Source organism: Drosophila nasuta, chromosome 3 (genome assembly GCF_023558535.2).
Source record: "Drosophila nasuta strain 15112-1781.00 chromosome 3, ASM2355853v1, whole genome shotgun sequence".
NCBI classification, from domain to species: domain Eukaryota; kingdom Metazoa; phylum Arthropoda; class Insecta; order Diptera; family Drosophilidae; genus Drosophila; species Drosophila nasuta.
The window spans coordinates 22805505-22828281 of record NC_083457.1 but is presented as its reverse complement, the minus strand read 5'-3'; the positions used below and the strand labels follow the sequence as shown (position 1 = coordinate 22828281).

The following is a 22777-nucleotide window of genomic DNA, read 5'->3' as shown; positions in this document are numbered from 1 at the left end:
TAAATAAATGAAAGGACAACTGTGTTTAAATTTTTATCAAATATTACATAAATAAATGCTGGCCCCTACAAGTATTTTTTTGCAAAGAAAAGCGCCATATTTAAATAATATATGTCATATATATTATAAAGTATTAATTTGTATATCTTAAATTTTAATTTTGTTGAATTATATAATATGCCATAGCTGAAAGTGTTGAGAACCTTAACAGCTAATAGAATATTAAGATCAAAAAATTAAAATTATAGAAATTATTTATACTGTTAAAAGTTGTACATATACATTTTTTATTTAATATTCCGACGTTAATAATATGTACATATGTGAACTTTGAAATAGCAGTCCGACAGAAACAAATTTTCATAACGATTTCTTTGCATAAACCTATTTGGTTAGTTGATCACATTAGGTCGGAAGCACTGCGATTTCAAAATTCACAGCTGTGGGTAAAAAATAACTTCACATATTCGAATGCTATCCTTACACGTCTCCAATTAAACAGTATTTGTAAGCATTAGTTACATGCAGCACATATTAATCAAGTACATGCGAGACTAAATCATAATTTAATCCCTAAATAATAAAGTGTCTTATCTGGTCCTGTGTGAATTTACTCTTGAAGTTCAACATTACATAATTTATTGTCTTGCTCTGATTACTGCCGAGTACTTTCGCTCTTCACTTCGACTTCTTCCCGGCTGTCTGTCACAATTTGGTTAACACTGACACCTCATCCGGCGGGAATACCTGGAGCTTGTCTCGCCTTGTCTTTTAAATTAGTTTGGTATTCAAATGAGGCGGCGCCACATACAACACGTATGTACATATGTTATATAACATAGTATATGAAAATGATTGTGAACACAAAGCAAAGTAATCGATTGTTTTGTGCGAAAGTCTCTATTGTCAATATTATTGCGGCATGTGCAGTACAAGTATTCTCTACTTGAAATGAATTGAGTTGAGTTGAGGCTTGCAACAAAGTTGCCAGAGAACAATTGAGGTGTGATTATGCAGCAGAATTTAATAATTCATTGCAATTATGGGGTTTAGGCGTGATTACAAATCGCTACAAGACTAATAATCCGTTCAAATGAGCAATTAACAATTAATTAGAACGCCTCAGAGGAGAAGTGTTTGTGCACCACACACACATACTATCATACTCGCACACACACACACATGTGCATAATTGATGCCTGCGAAGAGACATAAAGTGAACAGGGTCTTGTCGCTTGGAATAGGAAACCGAGAGAGCAGCCACAAACCAATTACATATTTGATTTCAAGTCCTGAAACCCCTTAGAAACTGCGCTACTGCTAATGGAGTGCCAGAGAGAAAGAGATGGAAGACTCTGAGAGCAGGACAGCATGCAGAAATCCCTGACGGCATATAAAAAGCATTTAATTTAAATGTTCTTGCTTTGCCTTCAACTTGGTTCGTTGGCATTACCGGAAAAGCCAATGGGCGCAAATTTTAATTACAAAATTCGCACATATGCCAGTTATGTGACCAGTTAACTGGAACAGCGCAAGGCGGGAAACTGGAATGGGTATGGAAATGGGAAGTGGAAGTAGGGAAGGGAGAGGAGAGAGGAGAGAGGGAAAATGGCAACGATAAGGAGAAACGGTAATTGGAACTTTCATCGCCAAACTGCGCACATTGCAGAAATCACAATCGCAATCACACGCAAAAGTTGCCTGGCCTACACCTACTAAGTCTGTTCATAGGCAGACACACACAGGACATGCAAGGACATGCAATGAACAGTGAAGCAAAATGCTGCCGACACTTTGACTTCTAATAAAATCAAAATATAGTAAAGCTATTTTTTAGTCTCATATGAACTGTAGTGAGAAAATATTTAATTTTTGGATAGTCTTTAATAATATTCATTATTATTTCGTAAAGTTTTTAAACAACTTATTATTTTTTAATGAAATTTTATTCTTCTTTCTTATTTGTTACTTATAAATTATAAACAAAATATATATATTGCTTATCTTCTAATAAGATTTTCTACTTATTAATAAAACTTGGTCTTATATAAAATTAACTTGAGATTGCAATGTCTTTTTTACATTAAATTAATGGATTACATAATTTAATATAATATAATATAAACGAACATAGAGTTAATTTTAAAACTAATAAAAAATAATATTTAACAACCAAATCATTAAAATATAGTTTGTTTAATATTTAATACGAATTGCCACACTGTATCTAAAACAAAAGTCCAATGCGATTACAACGAAAACATTAGTTGCAACTGTGCATGCATTTCACATAAAGAATTCGTGTGTTTTGCTTCAGTGTTTGCATGGAGCAATAGTCGAAAGCGATTCACAGTGCGACACGCTCGTTTCCGTCGTGTTCCCTTAACTGACAATTAAAATGTTCATTTAGCGAATTTTCTTTGTTTTACCGACAGCTTTCACATGAAAGTATTACTACAATATATAGAGAAGAGCGAGAGGGAGAGGGAGAGAGCTGCAATCTGAGTTTGTCTGCATGTTTTTTCCCTTTTCAATTTTATTAGCTTCTGAAGGTGTGTGTCTGTGTCAATGTGTGTGTGTATGTGTGCGGCAAGTGGCAGCCATTTACGCTTGTTTGCCTTTGTGTTTTATTGACATAATTGCTCATTATATGTATGATGAAATAACACACACACACACACACACACACACACATACTCTTGTCTGCGTGTGTGGGAAAAATTGAAATTTAATTAATCGCTGCATACTTTGCGGCGCTTTGAGTGTTGGCACTTTTATTCGAGTATACGAGTGTTTGAGTGCTTATTTGATTACATTTCGCAGGGCAGGTTAACAAAAATCGTATTAACTCAAGTATCTCATGCATTTTTACTTGCCTACATTTGGAATTCTTGCAGCAAAAATGTTTACAACTTCCGCAAAATAACATGTTCCCAGACGTTTGTGTTGTTCTTTAATCTACCGAACGTATTGTGCATTGATAATGCAAATGCTAGACGAGTATTTCCAGTTGAGTATTTAGCAAACAAGAGTATCAACAATACGTTCTTATGCTGCATGTGGGCAATACACTTTTTCGACCTTATGCAAAGTGAATTCTGAATGAGGTTTGCTACAAGTCGTTAGCTTAAATGATTGAAATGCCATTAGTAAGAGCATTAAGTATACGACGCGTTGCTGACTCATAAATATGTGCTAGCTAACAGACAGCTGATAGACACAATTACTATTCCCACAGCAATGTCTGAGCAGGTATTTAACGTAGCATAAAGCAAAGATATCGTCTTTGGTTCCTATCGATGTGCTGCTGCAATAATAGCAAATATGAGATGGAGTTATAGAGGCCAAGTAAATGAACGGCTATGGGGAAAAAAAAATTAATTTTGCTTTTGCTCAGGCCGCATAAAATTTATGCTCTGCCTGCATAAACAAAAGCAAAGTAAGTTGAAAGGAGAAACAATTCAATTCATTGGCTGTGTACGGCCTGGCCTGGTCGAGTCTAGTCTTTACTGGTCAACGTCGCTGACCAGAAGACAAACTTTCTGCCAACTTGGCCTAAAGAGCGAGCTGGTCATAAAGAAAAAAAAAATAGAGACAACGATTGGCATAGTGGGAAGAGCCAAGAGCCAAGGCAACTAGAGCGAACATTCTGAAAGCAATTCTTAGATATTGTCTGAGCACTGCAGCAAAAACGCTTTAGAGACAAACATTATGTGTGCAGTCAAGTGCTCAACTAGTAGATACCCTAGGGAATTCTAAGAGGTAACTTATTGTGGTATACAAATCAAGATTGATTGTGATTTGATGACAAGAATTTAAGAAAAGTTTTAACATTTTTCTAACAAATCTAACTGGCAGGAACTTAACTTTACTTTAAAGCTTATTTTATATGACTATCTAGCAGATTTTTAATCGTATTCAAAATAGTTAAATAAATATTCATCTATTCATCAATGATGAAAATAACATTCAATATCCTTTATTTTAAAGTTGAGTTTCACTACTACATATGTATATGACTGATATTTACTTGTAATCAAATGAGCGACAAAATTACTATTTGAAGAGCTTCACTTAAAAGTATATTAACATATTAATCTTTCAGATCCTTACTGGTATTTAATTGGGTAAGTATAATAACACCATTTGAAGAGCTTTACTTTAAAGTATATCTTAATATCTATCTGACAGCTATTTACTTGCCTTCAGATAGGCAGCATTCATTGTGCAACATACCCCACTAGACTTGGGCATTAAAGAGCTGAAGCTGGTCATGGAGCTAACCACAGTTATTCAATTCAACTAGAAAATACAACTCTGTGTTGCAGTTGCAGTTCTGTTGCTGTTTCTCTTACAGTTTCTGTTTCTGTTGCTACTTCTGTTTCTGTTTTTGTTTGTTTGGTTGCTTGTTTGTTTATGTGGCTGCCACTGCGTTGGCTCTCTGTCGCCGCGTTTGTTCCTGCCTCAGCTGACTTAGCTGCTGCGTTTTTATTAGCTTCAACGCAGGCACAATGCAATGAGCAAAACAGAAAAAAAGAAAGAAAGAAGAAAAAAACTGCTCCTGCTCCTGCTGACTGGACTGGCTGGCTGACTGTGCGTATAAATAATGAAAACACAGCAGCAACATCCAGTGGCAGCAGCCTTGCGTAAATAGCAAAGCAGAGCTGTGGAGAGGGCGGCTGCGTTCGTCGCGCCAAGAAGCATTAACAGCAACACACTCACATTTACCCTTAAAGCAAAAGAATACAAAAAAATGAGGGACAGCAAAAAAAAAATGGTAAAAAAATAGAGAAGGAAAAGAAAAGAGGAAAACGTAAACTCAACTCTCGTTGAGTAATTTCGTGCAAAAAACCGCATTTAAAGTTTTTAACAGCGACGGCAATTGGAGCGCAGCAGCAGCGGCAAAACTTTTTACTCTGCGCTGTCAGTGTGTTAAGTGCACCCACACACTCACACACACACATACACTCGCACACTCACCATTCAGCAAGAATTGAATGCAGTGCAATGATCATTAATCAGCAGAGCTGCAAATAAATAAATAAACACCAAAAAGCGCAGCACGCTACTCGCGAAATTGGCAACTTGCAACGCGTGGCACACGAAAAACTTTTCTTGGCTTCTGTCATTTCAATTCATTAGTAGCTAAAATTTAATAAATTATGCAAATGCAAATACGAATACGAATACTCGTCGCAAACTTTGCAAACGAAACAACCTTCAATCAAATAGCTACCATTTCAGTTTCTACCATTCATTAGCCGACCTTTCTCTCTCTCTCTCTGTCTACCTCTCTTTTCATCTCTCTCTCACACACTTTTTATCTCTTTGATGATAGATTAATGGGAACCATCCATTGCGTTCATCCTGCGCTTGTATTTCAATAGACAATACTGATGAAACTGCACAACGTATTTAGCTTTTAGATATCCTGTAGTTAAAAGTTGTTGTACAGTGAACATTTTCTGTTATTTTTAGTTTCTGAAAGTTTCTTCTTTATCAGTGCATGGAATTTTATTTTACAAAACAAATCTAAATTATTATCTAAGTATCTCTAAAAAAGAATGTTATAATAATTTTTTACTAAAAGATTATCTTATCTCTAGATCTAACTAAAGCTTAATTTTTAATTATTACCAAGAATATTTCAAAACATTTTTGATTAGAAAGAAGCTGCAACAACAAATTTGAATAACACATTGATGTTGACTACATATTTTTTTTTATTACGAGTAAGTGTTCAATCCCTTCTAAAGCAGAAATCTTAATCAACACACTCTCTCTCTCTCTCTCTGCTAGTTTTACAACTTAAAAAAAAAACATAAATGTTTTCAGCGCTTAATTCCTTTTCCTTTCGTTCTTTCATCTGCAGATCTTATCGACAGCTTATTGCAATACCAACTAAAGTTTTATTTCTTCTCAAAGCAATTTTTAAATGCTGGTAGTGCAGAAGTTGAGACTTGTATGTACGCATTAGCTCAGGGATAATCTTAATGCCCAGCCTATTATTAACATAATAACAATGCCCACTCAAGGCTATGCGGGCAGGCGTTAATTGTGTCAGCAAGCGAGGGTAGCACCAAGGGTTTGAATGGGCTAAAGAAATACAGAAGATGTATGTATGTGTGTTAAGATCATTTAAAAGAGGATGAATAGTTAGAGGAAAGTAGATTAGAAAAACTTTATTAATCAGGAAATTGTCTAAATTGTAATTGCTTTCAAATTTATAACTTCTAGTTTTTCTCATAAATTTATATTATATAATATACAAGACTATTTACAATTTAAAAATGTTTCAATAAAAAGTCTTGGGCATTTTTAGCAAATAGCTTATGCATTTAATATGTTTATAAAAGCAAATACATTTTTAATAAATAGATAAAAAGAAAGTTATTTTTAATAAGCAACATTTTATATAGAACACATCTTCGTCGTCATTCAAGTATTTTGACATTTGCATACAAAAATTTGGTACACTAATTAGAACAAACTTTATATATCAGTCATCCATAGTAATTACGTATTTTTATAAACATTTAAATTTATTTTTGGTGAAATATTTCATATGCTTAAAAGGTAAAATTCTGAAGGAATTCCTTTAAAGCTGAATTCTCAATTTTGTAGCGACTATTTAAGTTTGCCTAATACATTTTTGTACTCAACTAAGCTTAATTGTGTCGTAAATTTAATTTATGGCATATATTTGAGGTAACCCTGGGAGCGAAGTGCACGAATGTCGCCGTCGCCGTCGCCATCACCGTCGTTGTGTCGCAGGGTCGCGGGTCAGTGCTGAGCTTTGTGTCCTTGTCCGCGCGCATATGCGCAATGTCCTTGCCCGCAAAACGAATTATAACTTGCACTCAGCTGAGCTGAGTTAACAGTTACATTGTATACGAGAGCACAGGTGTACTATATACTATATACTATATACTATTTAGTATATGTAGTATATACACACACTCTTATGTGTATACTATAAATCGTATATGCGTTCTTGGGGCAATTTATTTCTCGCTTTGATGCTCGACTCGTCGACTCGTTGACTCGACTGGCTCGACGACAAGGTTATTCTCGATGTAATTAGCGAAGTTTATTGTTATTTTTATGTGCCACATCACAAGTGCTGCTGCAATATCGAGAGCGAAAAGGGGGGAGGAAAAGTGGATCAACTGCAGACTGAAGTTGAAGCTGAAGCTTAGTGAATTTACTTTCATTAGCGTTTGATTAACGCTAGCAATTGCCGTTGCTTTGAGTTATTTTTCCCTTTCGCTCGCCCCATGAATATGCATGTCAAAATGGTAAGAAAATAAATCAGTTAGTGGGGGGAAAATGGGGGAAAATCTGAGTGGAAAATTGTATGTCAATTGAATGCCCAGAAATCACTGTTTTAATTTGCATGGCATTTGCAAGGCAATCGGAGCCAAAGGACAAAAGCGGAAGCAGGTCAACGAGAGATAACAATATCAGAAGCCGGCTCAGCAACACAGAGACACCGAGAGACACAGACACAGAGACACAGAGGTAACTCTGGTAACAGGTAACGAACGGTTAACGGTAATGCCAACGTTAACGGTTAACGCGCAGTGGCCAAAAAGCCAGAGAGAGGCAGAAGGGAGTGCAACTGCGGAACATGCATAAAACATAAGGATAACGAATGCCAAAGGACATAAAACGTGCGAGGAAGGAAACGATGTTGCATTGTATAATTAAAACTGCATTCAAATGCAAATGCAAATGTGAATGCGAATGCGAATATGAAAACGTTGCCCAAAATCGTTTAGAAAAACACTGTGAGTAAAAAGAGAAAGAGCTGAGAGATTAGACATAAACATCCTGATCCAACGCGCCATTGATAAACTTCTTTTTTTTTCGGTCAGACAAATCCTATTAGTAGGAGGTCGAGAAAGAGTTCTGAACCCGGGCTAATTTGTGCAGTGCAGTCACAACACAATGGCACATCCTGCTTAAGGCTGTGTCCTGGCACATAAGTGAGCGGGAATTATCACAGCATTTTGCCTGAGTCCAGTCGCATCCTTTTCGAACTGGGAAATCGAAGTCGACTCCTTTTTGCAATTTATGCGCACCGAATTCCTTGCATTCTGTGCAGAAAGAAAAGTTGAATGGGGGAGACGCTTGAAATATTGTGAAATGCTGCGACAAGCATATTGAAATTTTATTGAGCGCTATGAAAGGATGTGTATGGATGTGTTCGGAGAGGTTAAAAGGATATGCGATTCAGTAAAATGCGAAATATGTGTGCGAATGGAATGGCAAAAGCGTTTTGCATATTTGGGTTCATTGCATTTTCACACCTTTTAGCCCCGGCTTAGCTTCGAAACATCAGAAAGCCGCAAAGGCTTAAGCCAAAGGCGGTCGGACGACAATGCGACGCTGCCACACAGCGTGTTGCACGTGCCGCAGTCAATGGGCAACAGGTAAAAGGAAAGGGTGAACTGCCCGCAGGTCGCGTGGCAAGCGACGGCCACGTGTTGTTGTCACTAGTAGAGGCAGCTGACTCGACTTGCCACACTATATGAACCCTATAGGGGCACGAACAGACTATTTTCACATGTGGCACACGTGCGTGAAGTTGCAACAAGTTCAAGCTGCAAACGCTGCTTGATGTCTGCGGGTCACAATTCTAATTGATATGCATTGTTGCGGCTGTTGCTGCAACATGTGGGTTATTGCCACAAGCTGCAAGCAGCTATCGAATTGTCGAGTCTCAATCATAATGCGATTAGAGTAACAATTCCAATTTTGATGATGACATCAGACACACAACTTAATGAACTGCAAATAAGTATTTGCATTTCTTGGCTGCCACCGAAGAAGCTACTGCTGTGGCAGCTCCTTGTGGCACGTGGCTGGCGTTTCAATATTTGCCGCATGTAAATTTGCACAGTGCTCGCAATGGAGCGCAACAAATCGCAGCTCAACTGCAGCTGCATATCATACTTTGCATATTAATGGCCAAACGCAATTGCAAATCGCAATTGCAACAGCAACTCAACTAGCAACAACCACGGCATGTGGCATGCCACCGCCACCGCCAGCATCACCGCTGCCAAGGACACGCATCAAGCGTCAAGCGCAGCAGTTTTCCCAAAGCATTTTCCACATAGCAAATAGCTGAGAAGCGCATCAGCAAAAGATCTCCGCTCTGCAAATGAAAAGGAAAAAATTATTTGTTTGCTTTCGCCGCCTGCAAAGGAAAGCTCAGCCAAAGCAAAAGTTTTCCTTTTTACATTTTCTTTTCAATTTTATTCTTCGTTCTCGTTTTTTTTTTTTTTTTTGGTTTTTCTTTCATTTCTCAATTGCAAAAATGCAATATCAAAGCAAATGCTGTATAAAATGCAAATGAATCACAGTGAATTGAGAAAATGTTACCAAAACGAAGTTTGAGGGACGAAGAACAAGGCACTTTGAAGCGGTGTCAAAACCATTTCAAGTTATGCAATTGTAAAGCGGCAACATTGACTTCCAATTGCTGATCTTATAAATTTCATTATTGTTCAACTTTATTGAATTTCTTGCTTCAGGGGAACTTGAGGTGTAAAGAGATTATTCTCTATTTTATTTATTTCTATAAGTGACATAATAAAAATCAATTCATAAAAAAATTCATTGTTTTTGATTGCATAATACATAATATTAAAATTATCATTTATTTCTTATTTTTATTAAGTACAGAAAAAAGCAATTCACCAATTATTTATTTATCTTATTTATATGCAAAAAACAATCGAATTATATAAAACAAATATTTGGAAATGGCAAACTTTTTATTTGTATTTCTATTATTATTATTATTATTATTATTTTTAATTTCTGCAGTGTTGACTTTTTAATGTCAGTTAAGAGATAACAAAGTTTACGAAGAGTTCAAAAAAATAAGTTTCTTACTAAAGTTTCCATTACATTAAAGTTAGCTTGAATCCTTTTTTTAATTTATTTTCTTAATTAAATTAATATTTTATTAAAATCAGTCTATAGGATGAAATATTTACTTTTATTATTTCAGTACATCATCAACTGAACTGAAATTTAAAAGATAGCATAGAATATATAAATGCATTTGTTTTTAACCCGCAAATCTATTATAATAAAGTGCTCAGAAATGTTTGTTTAATTTAATATATATTGACAGTTTAATAAGCAAAAGTTTCAGCAAATTTTGATTTATTTCCAACATCTTTAACTGCACTAACTTTGAAAAATAGCAAAGTTTGCAAAAAGTTAATCTTATTGATTAACAAGAATAAAATGTGTAAATTTAATTTAGTATAGAAAATAAAATAGTTTTTAATAATAGTTTTTTTTTTAGCATAAAAGTTCTTTAGAATCACTTGTGTAATTTATTTTCCAAATTAAAATAGTATTATATTAAAAGCTGTTTGTATATCAACTCACAACTTAATATGCAGAGTTGTCTTATTAATTTGAGAAAATTTTCATTCATTTCTCACATCTTCAACTGAACTAATTTTGAACGATAACAAAGTTTGCAAAGAGTTCAGCATATTGATTAGCACGTTCTTTTAACTGCACAAAGGACGAAAAGCTGCAAAGGACGAAGGCAGCAGGCGAATCTTCTGTGTGTGTCGATTGACATATAATTTTGAGTTGGCCCCTAGAGGAAAATCCACTTAAAAAAAATGACTGAAACTGTAGCGCAGGCTTCAAAGGTGTATTAAGACCCATTACCATTAGACAAGGACACTTTGCTGCTTTGGCCTGGGCTAAGGCCGCTCGATGCTCATGAGCTGCTGCTGCATGCCATGAAACTTTGCGACCAGCACATTTGCATCTTTTTTTTCACGAGTAATAAACGTGGAAGTGACTATAACAACAACAACAATAGCAACAACAACAACCACAAGGGCAATGCCAATACTTAATGTCAGTCACGTAGCATGGACACTTTGCGTGCATTCACATTGCAGGCGTACTTGCCACTTGCCGCTTACTGCTTGCCGCTTGCCATTTTGCTGCAAATGCCCCGCCATCAGCTGAGCTCAATTCTAGTCACTATGTCCGTGTCCGTGTCTGGGTCCGTGTCCTAGCATAACGGTCAGTTGGTTAGTATGCAAAATGCTTCATCTTCATTCTGTGCAGAGCTTTGGCTCCATTTCTTTTTTCCACGTTTTTTGTTATTTTACTGCAGCTACTCGCCATTGATTTGCCTTTCACTTTGCGCCAACTGATGGCAGACCAAACTAAAGTTATTAGAAAGGGAGCAGAGCAAACGAATGATGAAAAAATATCAGAGTAAAGCAGGCAAGAAGACTCGACTAGCTGATACCTTATAAACAGAATGAGTATGACTTATTATCAATTGATGTCCCTTAGATCATTTAGAGAATTTATAGAAATGTTTCAAGTCAAATATTCATTTATTTAAAACAATTAATAATATGGCAAAGAATAATAATTTGTAAAAAGAATATATATTATTAATTTCACAATTATAAAGAAAAATCTAATAGAATAATGACGATAAATGATTAGCAATAAATGCATAATTATTAAAAACAATATCTAATGATTTAGTATACAATATTTGAAGAACAAGTAGAAAATATATAAAGAATGAAGTAGTAATCAAGAGAATTTGTAGAATATATTCAAAGAATGAATTAGTATAAAATATCTTAAGAAATAATGATGAAAAAATCTAAAGTATTAGTAGAAAATTTCTACAAAATTAGTATTTTTCGAAAAAATTTAATTTAAGTTAGCGAATTTCTGAGAACCTAAAAAACAATATTATTTGTTTCTTCTAATATCTTTTAACATATACAAATTTTTATACTATTATTCCCAACTTTCATGTTATTCTAAGTTTAACATAAGTATCCCCAAGTTGATCATGCCCCAAGTTATCTCCATAATCACTGCACAGTGCACAAATTGAATATTAAAGTCGAATACCATTTGGAATGGTCGTTTGCTTTGCTTTTTTGTGCAACTTTTTTTTGCCATCATCTTTTTGCTGTAATTTGATAAGCTTGCCAAAAAATATCCCTGGCACAAATGAGTCGATACACTTTTAATAGTTTTTGTGCTCGACTTGCGATGCACTGAAAAACTTGGAGCAACTTCTTCACAAAACTTTTGCGCTCAGATAAACAAGAATAACAACAACGACAACAACAACAACAACAACAGTAAAAGCCAAGTATAATAACAAGAGCTGAAGCAGAAGTCAAAGCGAAGTGTTGACAGCTTGATATTACGCACACAGATATACGCACACACACATTCGCATGTGTAGAGAAAGTTTTAGACAGCTCAAATGTATTGTATACAAATGCACTTTCAACGACGACTCGGACTAGGACTAAAACTAGGAGCACTCTCTCCTGTCTAGCGCGCACTTTCCCTCGCCTGCTCCACGCCTTGATAGTCCTTGGCCAAAATAGCCAAGTTTTCCTTTTCAATTTGAACTTCTGACAAAAGGCACAAGCTCAAGCAAAAAGCCAGAAAAAAACGAAAACGAGCCGAAGTCAACGTGCAAAAGTTAAGCACAAAGCAAAGCATGTCAGAGTTATGCTCAAGCATTATTAGAGATTGTATTAGATTGCATTTTAGGGATGCAAATGCAGTTAGCAATCTCGAACTCTGTCTCTGTCTCGCCCTCTCTCTCGCCCTCGAGACGTCCATCTCCTGCTGCTGGGAGCAGGCCAATTGTCAGTCATAATCTGCAGCTGACAGCATTAACTTTGACTTTCGTCCAACATAGGAAGCAACACTTTTCTTATGTGCTTGCCCTACACTTATTCATATATGGGGTAAAGGGTATGATCATTCAACAATACATTGCGGATTGAAAGAATATGGATATCAAATGGTCTATAATTGAATATAATTCAATAGTAAGCGATTACGACTATGAATTATTTGGATACAAATTGGTTTATAGATGAAATGCAATTAGAACTGTCAACATTCATTTTATAAAGACAGTTTAAAATGTAACGAAAAACGAAATTGTATATGTATTCGAAAATGCTAGAACAAAGATATAAATTATCTTATAATGGAACACTTTTTTGTTATAGGTAAACAAATCTTATTAAGTATCAAGGATGAACACTAACAACAAATGATAAAATAAATAATATATAGATATTAATTATCTTGTAATTGAAATAATTTTTAAGCAGAAAACTTTTAAAAAGTATCTAATTTTTCTAGTCCTTACAAAGTGTAACAAAAAGTAGAATGTAGCATACAATTAAGAAGTTACTACTTCAATAAGAAATATCTGACTGAATTAATCAGAGCAATTACAACTGAAAGATCATATTATATTCAATAAACCTTTTACGTTCGTTGAACAATTTTTCACTAAATTCAGAAAAAATACTTTCGACTACTGCTACTACCTTCAGTTATCAGATATATTTGAAGATATTTCTGCAATTTTAAGCGGCATACCATCTCCAATCAATTGTAATTCGTGTAATCATTTTTTGACTAAATTCACAAATAGAATAAAAATAGAAAAAGAAATAATGTTATAAGAAAAAGAGATAATTTTATATTATACACCCACCTATTATTTTTCAATATGTTTTAGGTTTGTAGTACAATTTGATAGGGTATACCTTAACTCAATTCTAACAGTCTTATCATCAGTCTAAGCCTCCAGCAAGTGGCGGCGTTTTGATTTCTGTCAGTTAGACAGCTGAATGTGGTAATATGTTTTGTGGGTGTGTGTGATTGTGTGTGTTGGTGTGTGTGGCTGGCGTTGACAGTTTGCCATTTGGCAACGTGTAATTCATCAAAAGTTTCAATCAAAAACTTTGCGAAGTAAACACAAAATTTACCTGACTATTTTTGTATATAAAGTAGCTGGATTAATCCTTTTAATTTCGAAAGTTTTTGGTGAGCAAAATAAAAAGGCAACATGCGACGACAACAACGCATACTCTGCAAAAAGTTTTTTAATAACAGCAAACTCGGGGCACCCCTTTAGAATAAAATAAAAAAAAATAAGAACTGTGGACAACGCGACCTCAAGCTCAAGTTATATATTTTTAGGAATAAATTTCAACATTTCCGCACGTAGCCTGCATACATTTCTGCACTTGGTCATGTCTTGGACGAACAGAGTTTGGGAAGATGGAAAGTAACTGCAACTAGAGTGACTTCTTGGACGAAACTGAAAAAGTTTAGCATCAACTGTGCCTGAGGGCAGTCAGCCAGGCAGCCAGTCAGCCGGTCATCCGGCACTCAGACAGACTCGGTAAATACAAGTTATAATAATTTCTTTTCAATTTCCTCAAAGCAAATAGCAAACGATGATGATGACGTTGACAAAGATGATGAGGATGCGGATGCGGAGTGAGCAGGAATTTGAAATGCAAGCAACGTGAGCCAGAGGATTAGATGCAGCAACAGAAGCCAAAGCAGGACTCGGACTAGGACAAATGCGAGTCCTTGGACGTCTTTGAATGTCTCAGAATGGGCCAAGATTCAACTCATTTTCTATGGCCGCTTTCGTCGCCAGTTTTCGAAAAATCTCTAGTGGAATTTTGCATAATTCCAAGCAAACAAGCAATTTGTAGACGTTTCAGCCATTTCAGTGACGGCTGTCAAGTGCAGGCCACTAGACAGCTACTTGCAACTTGCAACTTGCAACTCTGGACTCGTATTTGTAACTCGCATCCACAAGCACGATATAACTCTTGATATTATCGTCAAGGCATTTACAACTTGGCCACCCCCGTTTAATTTGATTAAAATTCGAAATGAAAAACAAGCTTGACAGGCCAACCTCATCCGCTTTGGATGAGTCCTGGTGCTGGCCAAAGGATAAAGGATTCTTATGGCTTGGCATGCTGCTAAATACGAAGAAATAAATATGTTTTCGTTGCTAAAACGCCAAAAGCGCAAAACGTAATTAATAAAATGGTATTCTTAGCAATTATTTCTGAAATTGAAAATAAATGTTGACAGCGCACAGAAAGAAAGACAGTTGTCATTTGGCAGAACGATGTTATCAAATAATAAATACTACAAGAAGAAAAGCAATTGACGTGCAAAGATATCTTGAGAGGGTTCAAAAATATCAAAGCTGCGTCAACTCAATTTACAATTATAAAACAAGTATGAAAGTAAAGAAGCAAGTGTGCTCGACTTTGAGATACCCATATTCTGTGAAACAAAACAGTAATTATCAAATCTATATACCGAATATATACTAAAATATACCGACAGTTGTATTAGGTAAAAGTAAAAATAGTTCGGTTTACCGATTATAAACCAAATTATACCGAAAACTATATTTGGTATTTTGATATATGTACTATTATATTCAAAATAATAAAGTACCAAATATACCAGATTGTCAAATTAAGGAAACTAAACTACTTTTTGGAGATGCCTTCATCAACCTTTTACATTTCCTGCTGGCCTAAACTTATAATTTATGATGAAGAAGAGTACTTCTGCTGCTTTCATCAACTTTCTATTATGTTATGAAAACAAATTCATCTGTGATTGGGCAGCTTTGTAAATGTTTTCAAAATTCCATGCGTATCAGAATTAACAAAGTTTCGTCAGAGGGTAGAAATTATTTAGGAATCAACTCAAAGTGGATCGTGTATCGTGTATTGACCTGTCTTGTTATTAATCTTGTTAAAAATCTTTTACAAATTTTGTTTAAAAATAATTGTTGCCGCTTCAGAATAAGGTCAAAGGTAAGTGCGCCAAACTATTTCGGTTCATGTACACAAAAGTTTTGCGTACCGAGAAGTTGTAAAATGCAGCTGTTAAGTTGGCCAAGTTGGTTGTTGGCTTGTTGGTTGTCGGTTGCGATAAAAGCCAGACATTTTGCAGAGCATTTTGGCAGAAATAATTTGCTTGTTGCAAATGCAAAATAATATACAAGAGCTTGGCCAACAAATATAATAAATTCAATATTAAGTTGTGCCCGTGTCAACATTTCATGCAACCAAAGAGGGAAAGAGAAGAGGGGACGAGGGGAAGATGGAGATACACACTCTGTAATATTTGTGCTTTGCAAGTGAAAAGTTATCGCTAGGCAAACAGGCCAGGCAAAAAGGGGATTTTCGTTGGAAGCAGGAAACTTGATGCTAACCCTAGAGGCACACAGCCAAAAATAAGCGACTGCAACATCCCATTGCCCTCCCCCCGCTCTCCACGCTCTCCTGCTCTACAGTCCAAAGTCTGCGTGTGCTGCTGTTTATGACTTGCTTTGCCAGCCATAAATAAACTTACACTGGCAGGTAATCATTTTCCGTCCAACGCCCCCGCGTTGGCTTCTCCTCGCTCCTCCCCCTCCTCCTCATCTGGCTCTTTGTGTGATTTTTTACTTCATTTTATGTGCGCGTGTGTGTGTGTGTATTACACGATGTGGTTTCAATTTAATTACTGTGCTGCACAGTAATATTGATGTTGGGCCCGCCAGCCAAAACCACCTGTTCGAACTTCGTAGCCAGCTCCTGTCAATTGCATGAGACGGTTGCGGCTTCTACAACACTTTCTACTTTCCACTTTTTCCGTACTTTATGCAGCTCGTGTGGAATTCTCATTAACCGCAACAAACAGTTAGCAAAGGCGCCTTCGGCTCTAGGCGAAGTCCAGCCAAAGGATTCGATTACTTGATGTGAAACAAAAGTTTCACAAATCATTAAATAAGCATGTGTGAATATTGCTGCTCAAATTAATTTTGTAATTTGCAATGCATTGCAGTTGAGCTTGAAATTCGATAATTTGGAAATTAATGATGCAAGCTATTAAATTTCGTAACGTGAATTGCAGTTTCTGACAGACAGTTGTTTAGCCTTCATCTGCTTCAATATTTAATGTATGTTTATTGACTAAGGTGAAAATCTTATTAGTGCATTGCACAGCTTTTTTGACCCAATTCAAAACATAATTTCAGGCTTAATGTTGTACGAATACGATACATACATTTATTATAATTGCCATCACCAACAATATTTCTACTACTTTTCAGCTTTGAACTTAATCGGCTTGCGCTTTATGTTTTGGCTTAAGTATTAGCATACCCTGTGTACGTTATCTTTGTTTCCTTGGTTGACAATCTGGTATATATTTAGTACTCTATGGTATATTTTGAATAGAAGAGTATATGAATATACTAAATATATAGGTATATTACTTTGTTAATAATTGCACTAAAATTTAATGACACATCAAATACAAATATGAATATATTGAAATTGGACCTAATTTGAAGCTGAAAGTCTAAATAGTTGCTAGGTATCGATATATCCACGGTCCTTATATTTAATATTTCATATTAAAAGATGATTGCAAATAACAAACCATCTAATCCAAACTTTTTTTACTTTTAATTTAATTGCACATTTCTTATTTAAAAGATTAATTATACAAATGGAATATATACAAATACGATATCTTGCAGTTTATAAAATCAAGACAAAATAATAAAATAAGCATGCTCATTTCCCTTCGAAATCTTCTCAGCTTATCAAAGCATATGCAGGATAATTCACAGTCGAGAACACTTGCTTTTCTCTTACCTGTTTTTCCACATAATTCAGCTTCTTTCGCTGGACTTTCATATGGAATTTATAAAGCACACTTGGCAAGTTGATTATTTTATAGACTCGCTTGTAAAGTCCCCAATGCAATTTCAGTTTTTGGTTTCACAACTTTTAATGGGCTTCGTGTAATACATTTTAGACTCAAACACACACACACTCACACTCACACGAGTCACGTATAATTACATGGGAAAATATTTACATTTTAGCTTTGGCCCCATGGCTTTGGCCAAAAACGAATAGGCCATATAATAAGCAGGTACTATATAGGCGGCAGTCGAGAGTTGAGTCGAAGGTTCATGGGGGAGTTTCATGCAATATGACTATTTTATGAAGCACGCGTCGCAAACTTTGTCAGCAAGGATGCAGCAGGACTCTGTATTTGCTTTTGCTGTTGCTTTTGGTGTCATTTGCCTGTTGTGTGTTAGGTATTTATTTAAGTTTTCAGCCTGTTTCATGCTTTGTTGTCCTTTCATAAAATGCCCAGAACGCACATCGAATGCGGTGCCAGAGTATTTGGTTTTAGTTACGGCCAGCACAAGTCTCGAAATTCATGGCCCTAACTAAATGGCTCACTTCGGAGCCACAAACATGGCACGTCAATAACGGTGCTCAATCGCCTGCCTGCCTGCTTGCCTGGCTGCCTTGTTGTACCATTGTGTTGTTGTTGTGTTTGCCTTCATTGACCAGCACATTGCATTGGCCCGATGTAATCCTTTCACTCGATTGCAGTTGACAGCTTTGACCCACAAAAGCAGAGTTCTCGCAGCCAAACAGCTTACACTGAATGCTTGTTTGAATAGCAGTTCGCTAATTCCGTCAAAGGTTGCGCATTTGATGGGTTTCAATCAGCGTTTAAACTGTTTTGCATTAGCCGACTTGTGACGAATTAATAAACATATTTATTCACCTTCTTTCCCCTTAGCTGTGAACATCATGTTTTGCCATTTGTTGTCTCTAATTTGGAATGCGCTCATGTCGCCTATGATCCTGCTCATGGATTATGCCTTCGAATCGAATTGCATAATGCTTCTGCTTAGCCTTTTCATGTCCCTGGCTCTCATACTGAACCTCAAGTCCGCCAGCATATTGTTAATGGACTTCTATCCGACCAGTGTGAATGATTTTCTCCCGTCGCCCATCAACATCGATCGCCGTCTGGTCTTGTCAGTGGGTCGCGGGACACCGCTGATGTGGCACAATTACGATGCAATGCCACCGGCCATTATGCTGCTAAACAATGGCAGCACTGTGGTGATGCGCATCTCGTGCGCTCCACAGTGCAAACCACATCTTCGCGGTTCTCTGTTGCATGACAATTATTATTTTGTGGAGGCCTCATTCAAATGGGGCGGCTCGGAGCATACGATTAGCTCACGGCGCTTTGCACTCGAGTTGCAAGTGCTGCATGCCAAAAATGCAGCCACGCCGCCATTTGAATATGTGACGATCTCATATTTATTTGTCATCACCCAGTGCAAGAATGAATCCATGCAGCAGATTACCGAGAATCTGGATGCGCTTATCAACGCGGGTTCGGTTATCGAGGTGCCGCCATTTGATCTCTGTTCACTGTTTTGGCCATTCGAGAATGACTTCTACAGCTACAGTGGCACCTATCACAATGGCACCACCACACTGTCCACCCAGTGGCTAATCTGTGCGTCCATCTTTAATATAAGTGCCCAGCAAGTGGCGCAATTTGGCAAGCTCTGTAATCGCGATGGTTGTCGCATTGCTGGAAACTCACGTGCTCTGGTGCCGCTGGACAATCGACAAGTTCTATTAAATTAATTAATTATTAAATTTATTGTTTTTCTCTTTCTTTTTTTGTTTTGTTTTTAATAAAGCTGTGTATGTCAACTATATTTTCACGCAACTTTGACAATAGGTAAAACATCAAACCTGAAGCGGATAAATTTCTTCTCCGTGTCGCAAAACAAATAATTTAGAAGCGAATCGGGAGCCGCTGAGCATAGCACAAGCTAAGTAAATTACAAATTTAGTTTTGTTTTTAATAATGAATTTGATTTGGAGTCCACTAAGCTAAAACAAGACACATCTCACAAAATAATATTGCATACTTTTGGCCTAGCGAAAAAATATAAAATTAGAAACTTTGCAGTAGCTTAACATTCAGGTTTCATTAAATTACATGTACGTTTTTTTTTCTTTATTTCTAATAAAACAAGTAAGAAAGCTACAGTCGAGTGTACTCGACTGTGAGATACCCGCTACCCATTTTGAATAAAATAAATATAATTTGCGGTATTTTCTCAAAATATACCGAATATACTGCAAAAATACTAAAAATATACCAAATGGTATATTTGGTATATCGACATAGTACCGCATTCAAAATATACCATAGACGGCACAATATACCAGATTGTCAGCCAAAGCAACTAAGACCCCTAGTAAGTAGGCGTTTTTGCCCATACAAAAATATTTATTTTATAACTTCGACAATTTTTATCTGATCGCAACCAAATTTTCAGAAATCATAACTACTATAGTAGTTATTATATATACCAAAATTCGGAACTCTAGCTTTAAAATTACGCTTGTTATTCGATTTTTTTGTTTTGCGGGGGCGGAAGTGGGCGTGGCAAAAATTTGAAACAAACTTGATCTGCGTGCAAACATAACAAATGTTGTCGAAAAAAAATTATAGCTCTATCTCTTATAGTCTCTGAGATCTAGGTGTTCATACGGACGGACGGACAGACACACAGACGGACAGACGGACAGACGGACATGGCTATATCGTCTCGGCTGTTGACGCTGATCAAGAATATATATACTTTATAGGGTCGGAGATGCCTCCTTCTACCTGTTACATACATTTCCTGCCGGCACAAAGTTATAATACCCTTCTACCCTATGGGTAGCGGGTATAAAAATATATGAAAGCTAGCTCTCTTTGTAAGCTAGCAGTGCACAACTTTAGCAAAAATGAACAAAAATGGAGAGCAAAAATGAAGTTCATGACATTTCTGAAAAAAATGTTGCATGTTTTTAGGCTGGAAATTTGGTTGAAATAGAAAAATATTTTTAGTAAAACCACATTTGATTATATATTTCGTTATTATTGAATTGCGAGTGTAATCCTGCATTGCATATTACCATGTACAAATTTTAGTCGAACATTTCCAATTTTTTTTTTCAAACTTTTCAGCTTCAGCTCGCCTCTTGCATTATTAACCCGTATAGATGGTCTGGCTGTTGGGAGTTTGAATCAGCACCGTGCCCTTGGCTGTTGAAAGGTAAAGATTGTTGTAAAGGGATTCGAGAATGTCCTGTTTCTACTTACGTTCTGGAGCCGCACTAGCCATAGCCACAATCAGAGCCACGACAAATCCACAGATGCGTAAGAATTGCATTATTGTTGTCTAGACTGTATCGTTGTCTCTACGAATATATAACTGACTGGCAAAAGTCGTTGCTTTTATAGCAGAATCTCAAGTCGCTGCTCAAGCTCTGTCTCTCTTTCTCTGACTGGGCTTTGCCCGGCGTAAAAACCCAATCAATTGAAATCTTGAAGATCTGCCTTGCAATTGGTCTGCAGTCAATTTCAATTCTATTTGCGTGATTTGCGAACTATCAAACTATCAAACACAGGTCAGGTCAGATGAGATGAGAGAGTACTCACAAGCATTTGACTGAGCCTGTTTGGCTGTCTGGGAATGCACTGAAGCACATAGTCAAAGTCTGTTAACATTCGATTTGAGGCAGACAAACAAAAGTAAGCATAAAAAAGGGAAGGGGAAATGGAATACGAGAATACCTTTGCTTGCTTGATGAGTGCATTGGGGAATGCGGTTGAAGCCAGCAGCCAGAACTTTGGCATGTTGTGCTCAACTGGTTGAAATACTTTGACCGAGATAGACACGTAAAAATTAATTTCCAATAAACGCCCTCGAGGTTATCCGGCAAACCGAATGAATCCTGATTACAAGCAAAACCCTGCCATCATAACTCGAATGCGCCAACAACATTTGCTTTGATATCTCAACATGAAAGTAAGTCCCGGAGTCGAAGAGTCGGAGAGTCTGTGATTCCGTGACTGCCGACAAGTGGCCGTTGGCTCAAAATACTCCGGCGTAAACGTTGCAAATTCCTCGTACCAATGCTTTTGCGGCAGCCGCAGTTCAAACAATGCCAACAGTCAAGCTTCCCAGTTATTGAACCCGCACAATGCAGAGCGGAGCGGCAGGCGTAGAGAGATTGCACAACAACTGTTACCACATAAACAACGAGGGGGGAGAGACTAGAGGTGGGGTGGTGAAACATTGAAATTGTTGCTAGCCGGAATTTGCTGCAGTCGAAAATCAAAAGGATTAGCTGGAGATTGGGCACGACTGCTGGGGCTGTGCGTTGTGGCTGTGGCTGCGAATCCTCCTAAGAAATTGGCAGCCACTGGGCATTGTCCTCGCCATCGCCATCGTCGCCATCGTCGCCGTCGTCGTCGCCGCAAAGTCGCCGCCAGTCATACGAGCTGTTAACCAGGCAACTTCTATTACAATTTATTTCAGGCGTAAAACCAGCCAAGGAAATATTTGCGGTAAAAGTTTAAAATAATTGTTGATGTAACGAACCATACAACGTGGTTGAGTTTGCTGCCCCAAACTACCCCACGACAAGGGGTGGTGAGGGCGACGGCGAGGGAGCTGTGCAACAATAGCTGCGGAACAAAAGCAAAGCTTTCCCTCTATCCAGCGGCAACAGCAGCAGGACAACCAAATAGTTTTGCGCTTTGGCAAATTGTTTAAAGTTTTGCTCTGTTTCGACGGGATCGTGCAAATATGAAGGCGGTCCCCGAGGCTTGAGGTCTGGTTATAAAGCCAGGCATAAGCGAAGAGAGTCCATCACGGCAACATTCATTATGGCCCAGTTATGTTACTTGGCCACAAACAACTCTCAACTATTCCCATAATTTTGCCAGTATGCATGTTACTACAAATTGTGTCTCGGGGCATTCCCAGATAATTCTATTATCAATACGCAAATGCAATTGCACTAATACTAAAGAGCTAAACGCCAATATTAATTAAATCGAACAACAACGTGAGCATTCAGCTGATAGCATTGCTTTGTGGAAAACCTGTTCTCAGCATCACTTCTATTGATATACATATGTAGTTGCAATTGCGTATTGCCAATGCAAACTGTTGACGGTAGATGTGTAGGGGTTATACTACAAAATACCC

At 37.0% G+C, this 22777-nt stretch overlaps 1 protein-coding gene and 1 long non-coding RNA gene across 2 annotated transcripts; one reads left to right on the top strand and one right to left on the bottom strand.

The window, feature by feature from the left end:
- Positions 1-15505: 15505 nt before the first annotated feature.
- On the top strand, positions 15506-19378 carry LOC132789715 (carbonic anhydrase 1). Its single transcript, XM_060797931.1, has 2 exons — positions 15506-15710; positions 18493-19378. The coding sequence occupies exon 2, from the start codon at positions 18504-18506 to the stop codon at positions 19359-19361; it is 858 nt and encodes a 285-aa protein (XP_060653914.1). The 5' UTR covers positions 15506-15710; positions 18493-18503; the 3' UTR covers positions 19362-19378.
- Positions 19379-20618: 1240 nt separating this feature from the next.
- LOC132789718 (uncharacterized) lies at positions 20619-21425 on the bottom strand. The gene is made up of 2 exons (XR_009632731.1): positions 20881-21425; positions 20619-20823 (listed from the first exon to the last, which is right to left on the bottom strand). It is a non-coding gene; the product is annotated as an uncharacterized LOC132789718 (long non-coding RNA).
- Between the last annotated feature and the right edge of the window lie 1352 nt (positions 21426-22777).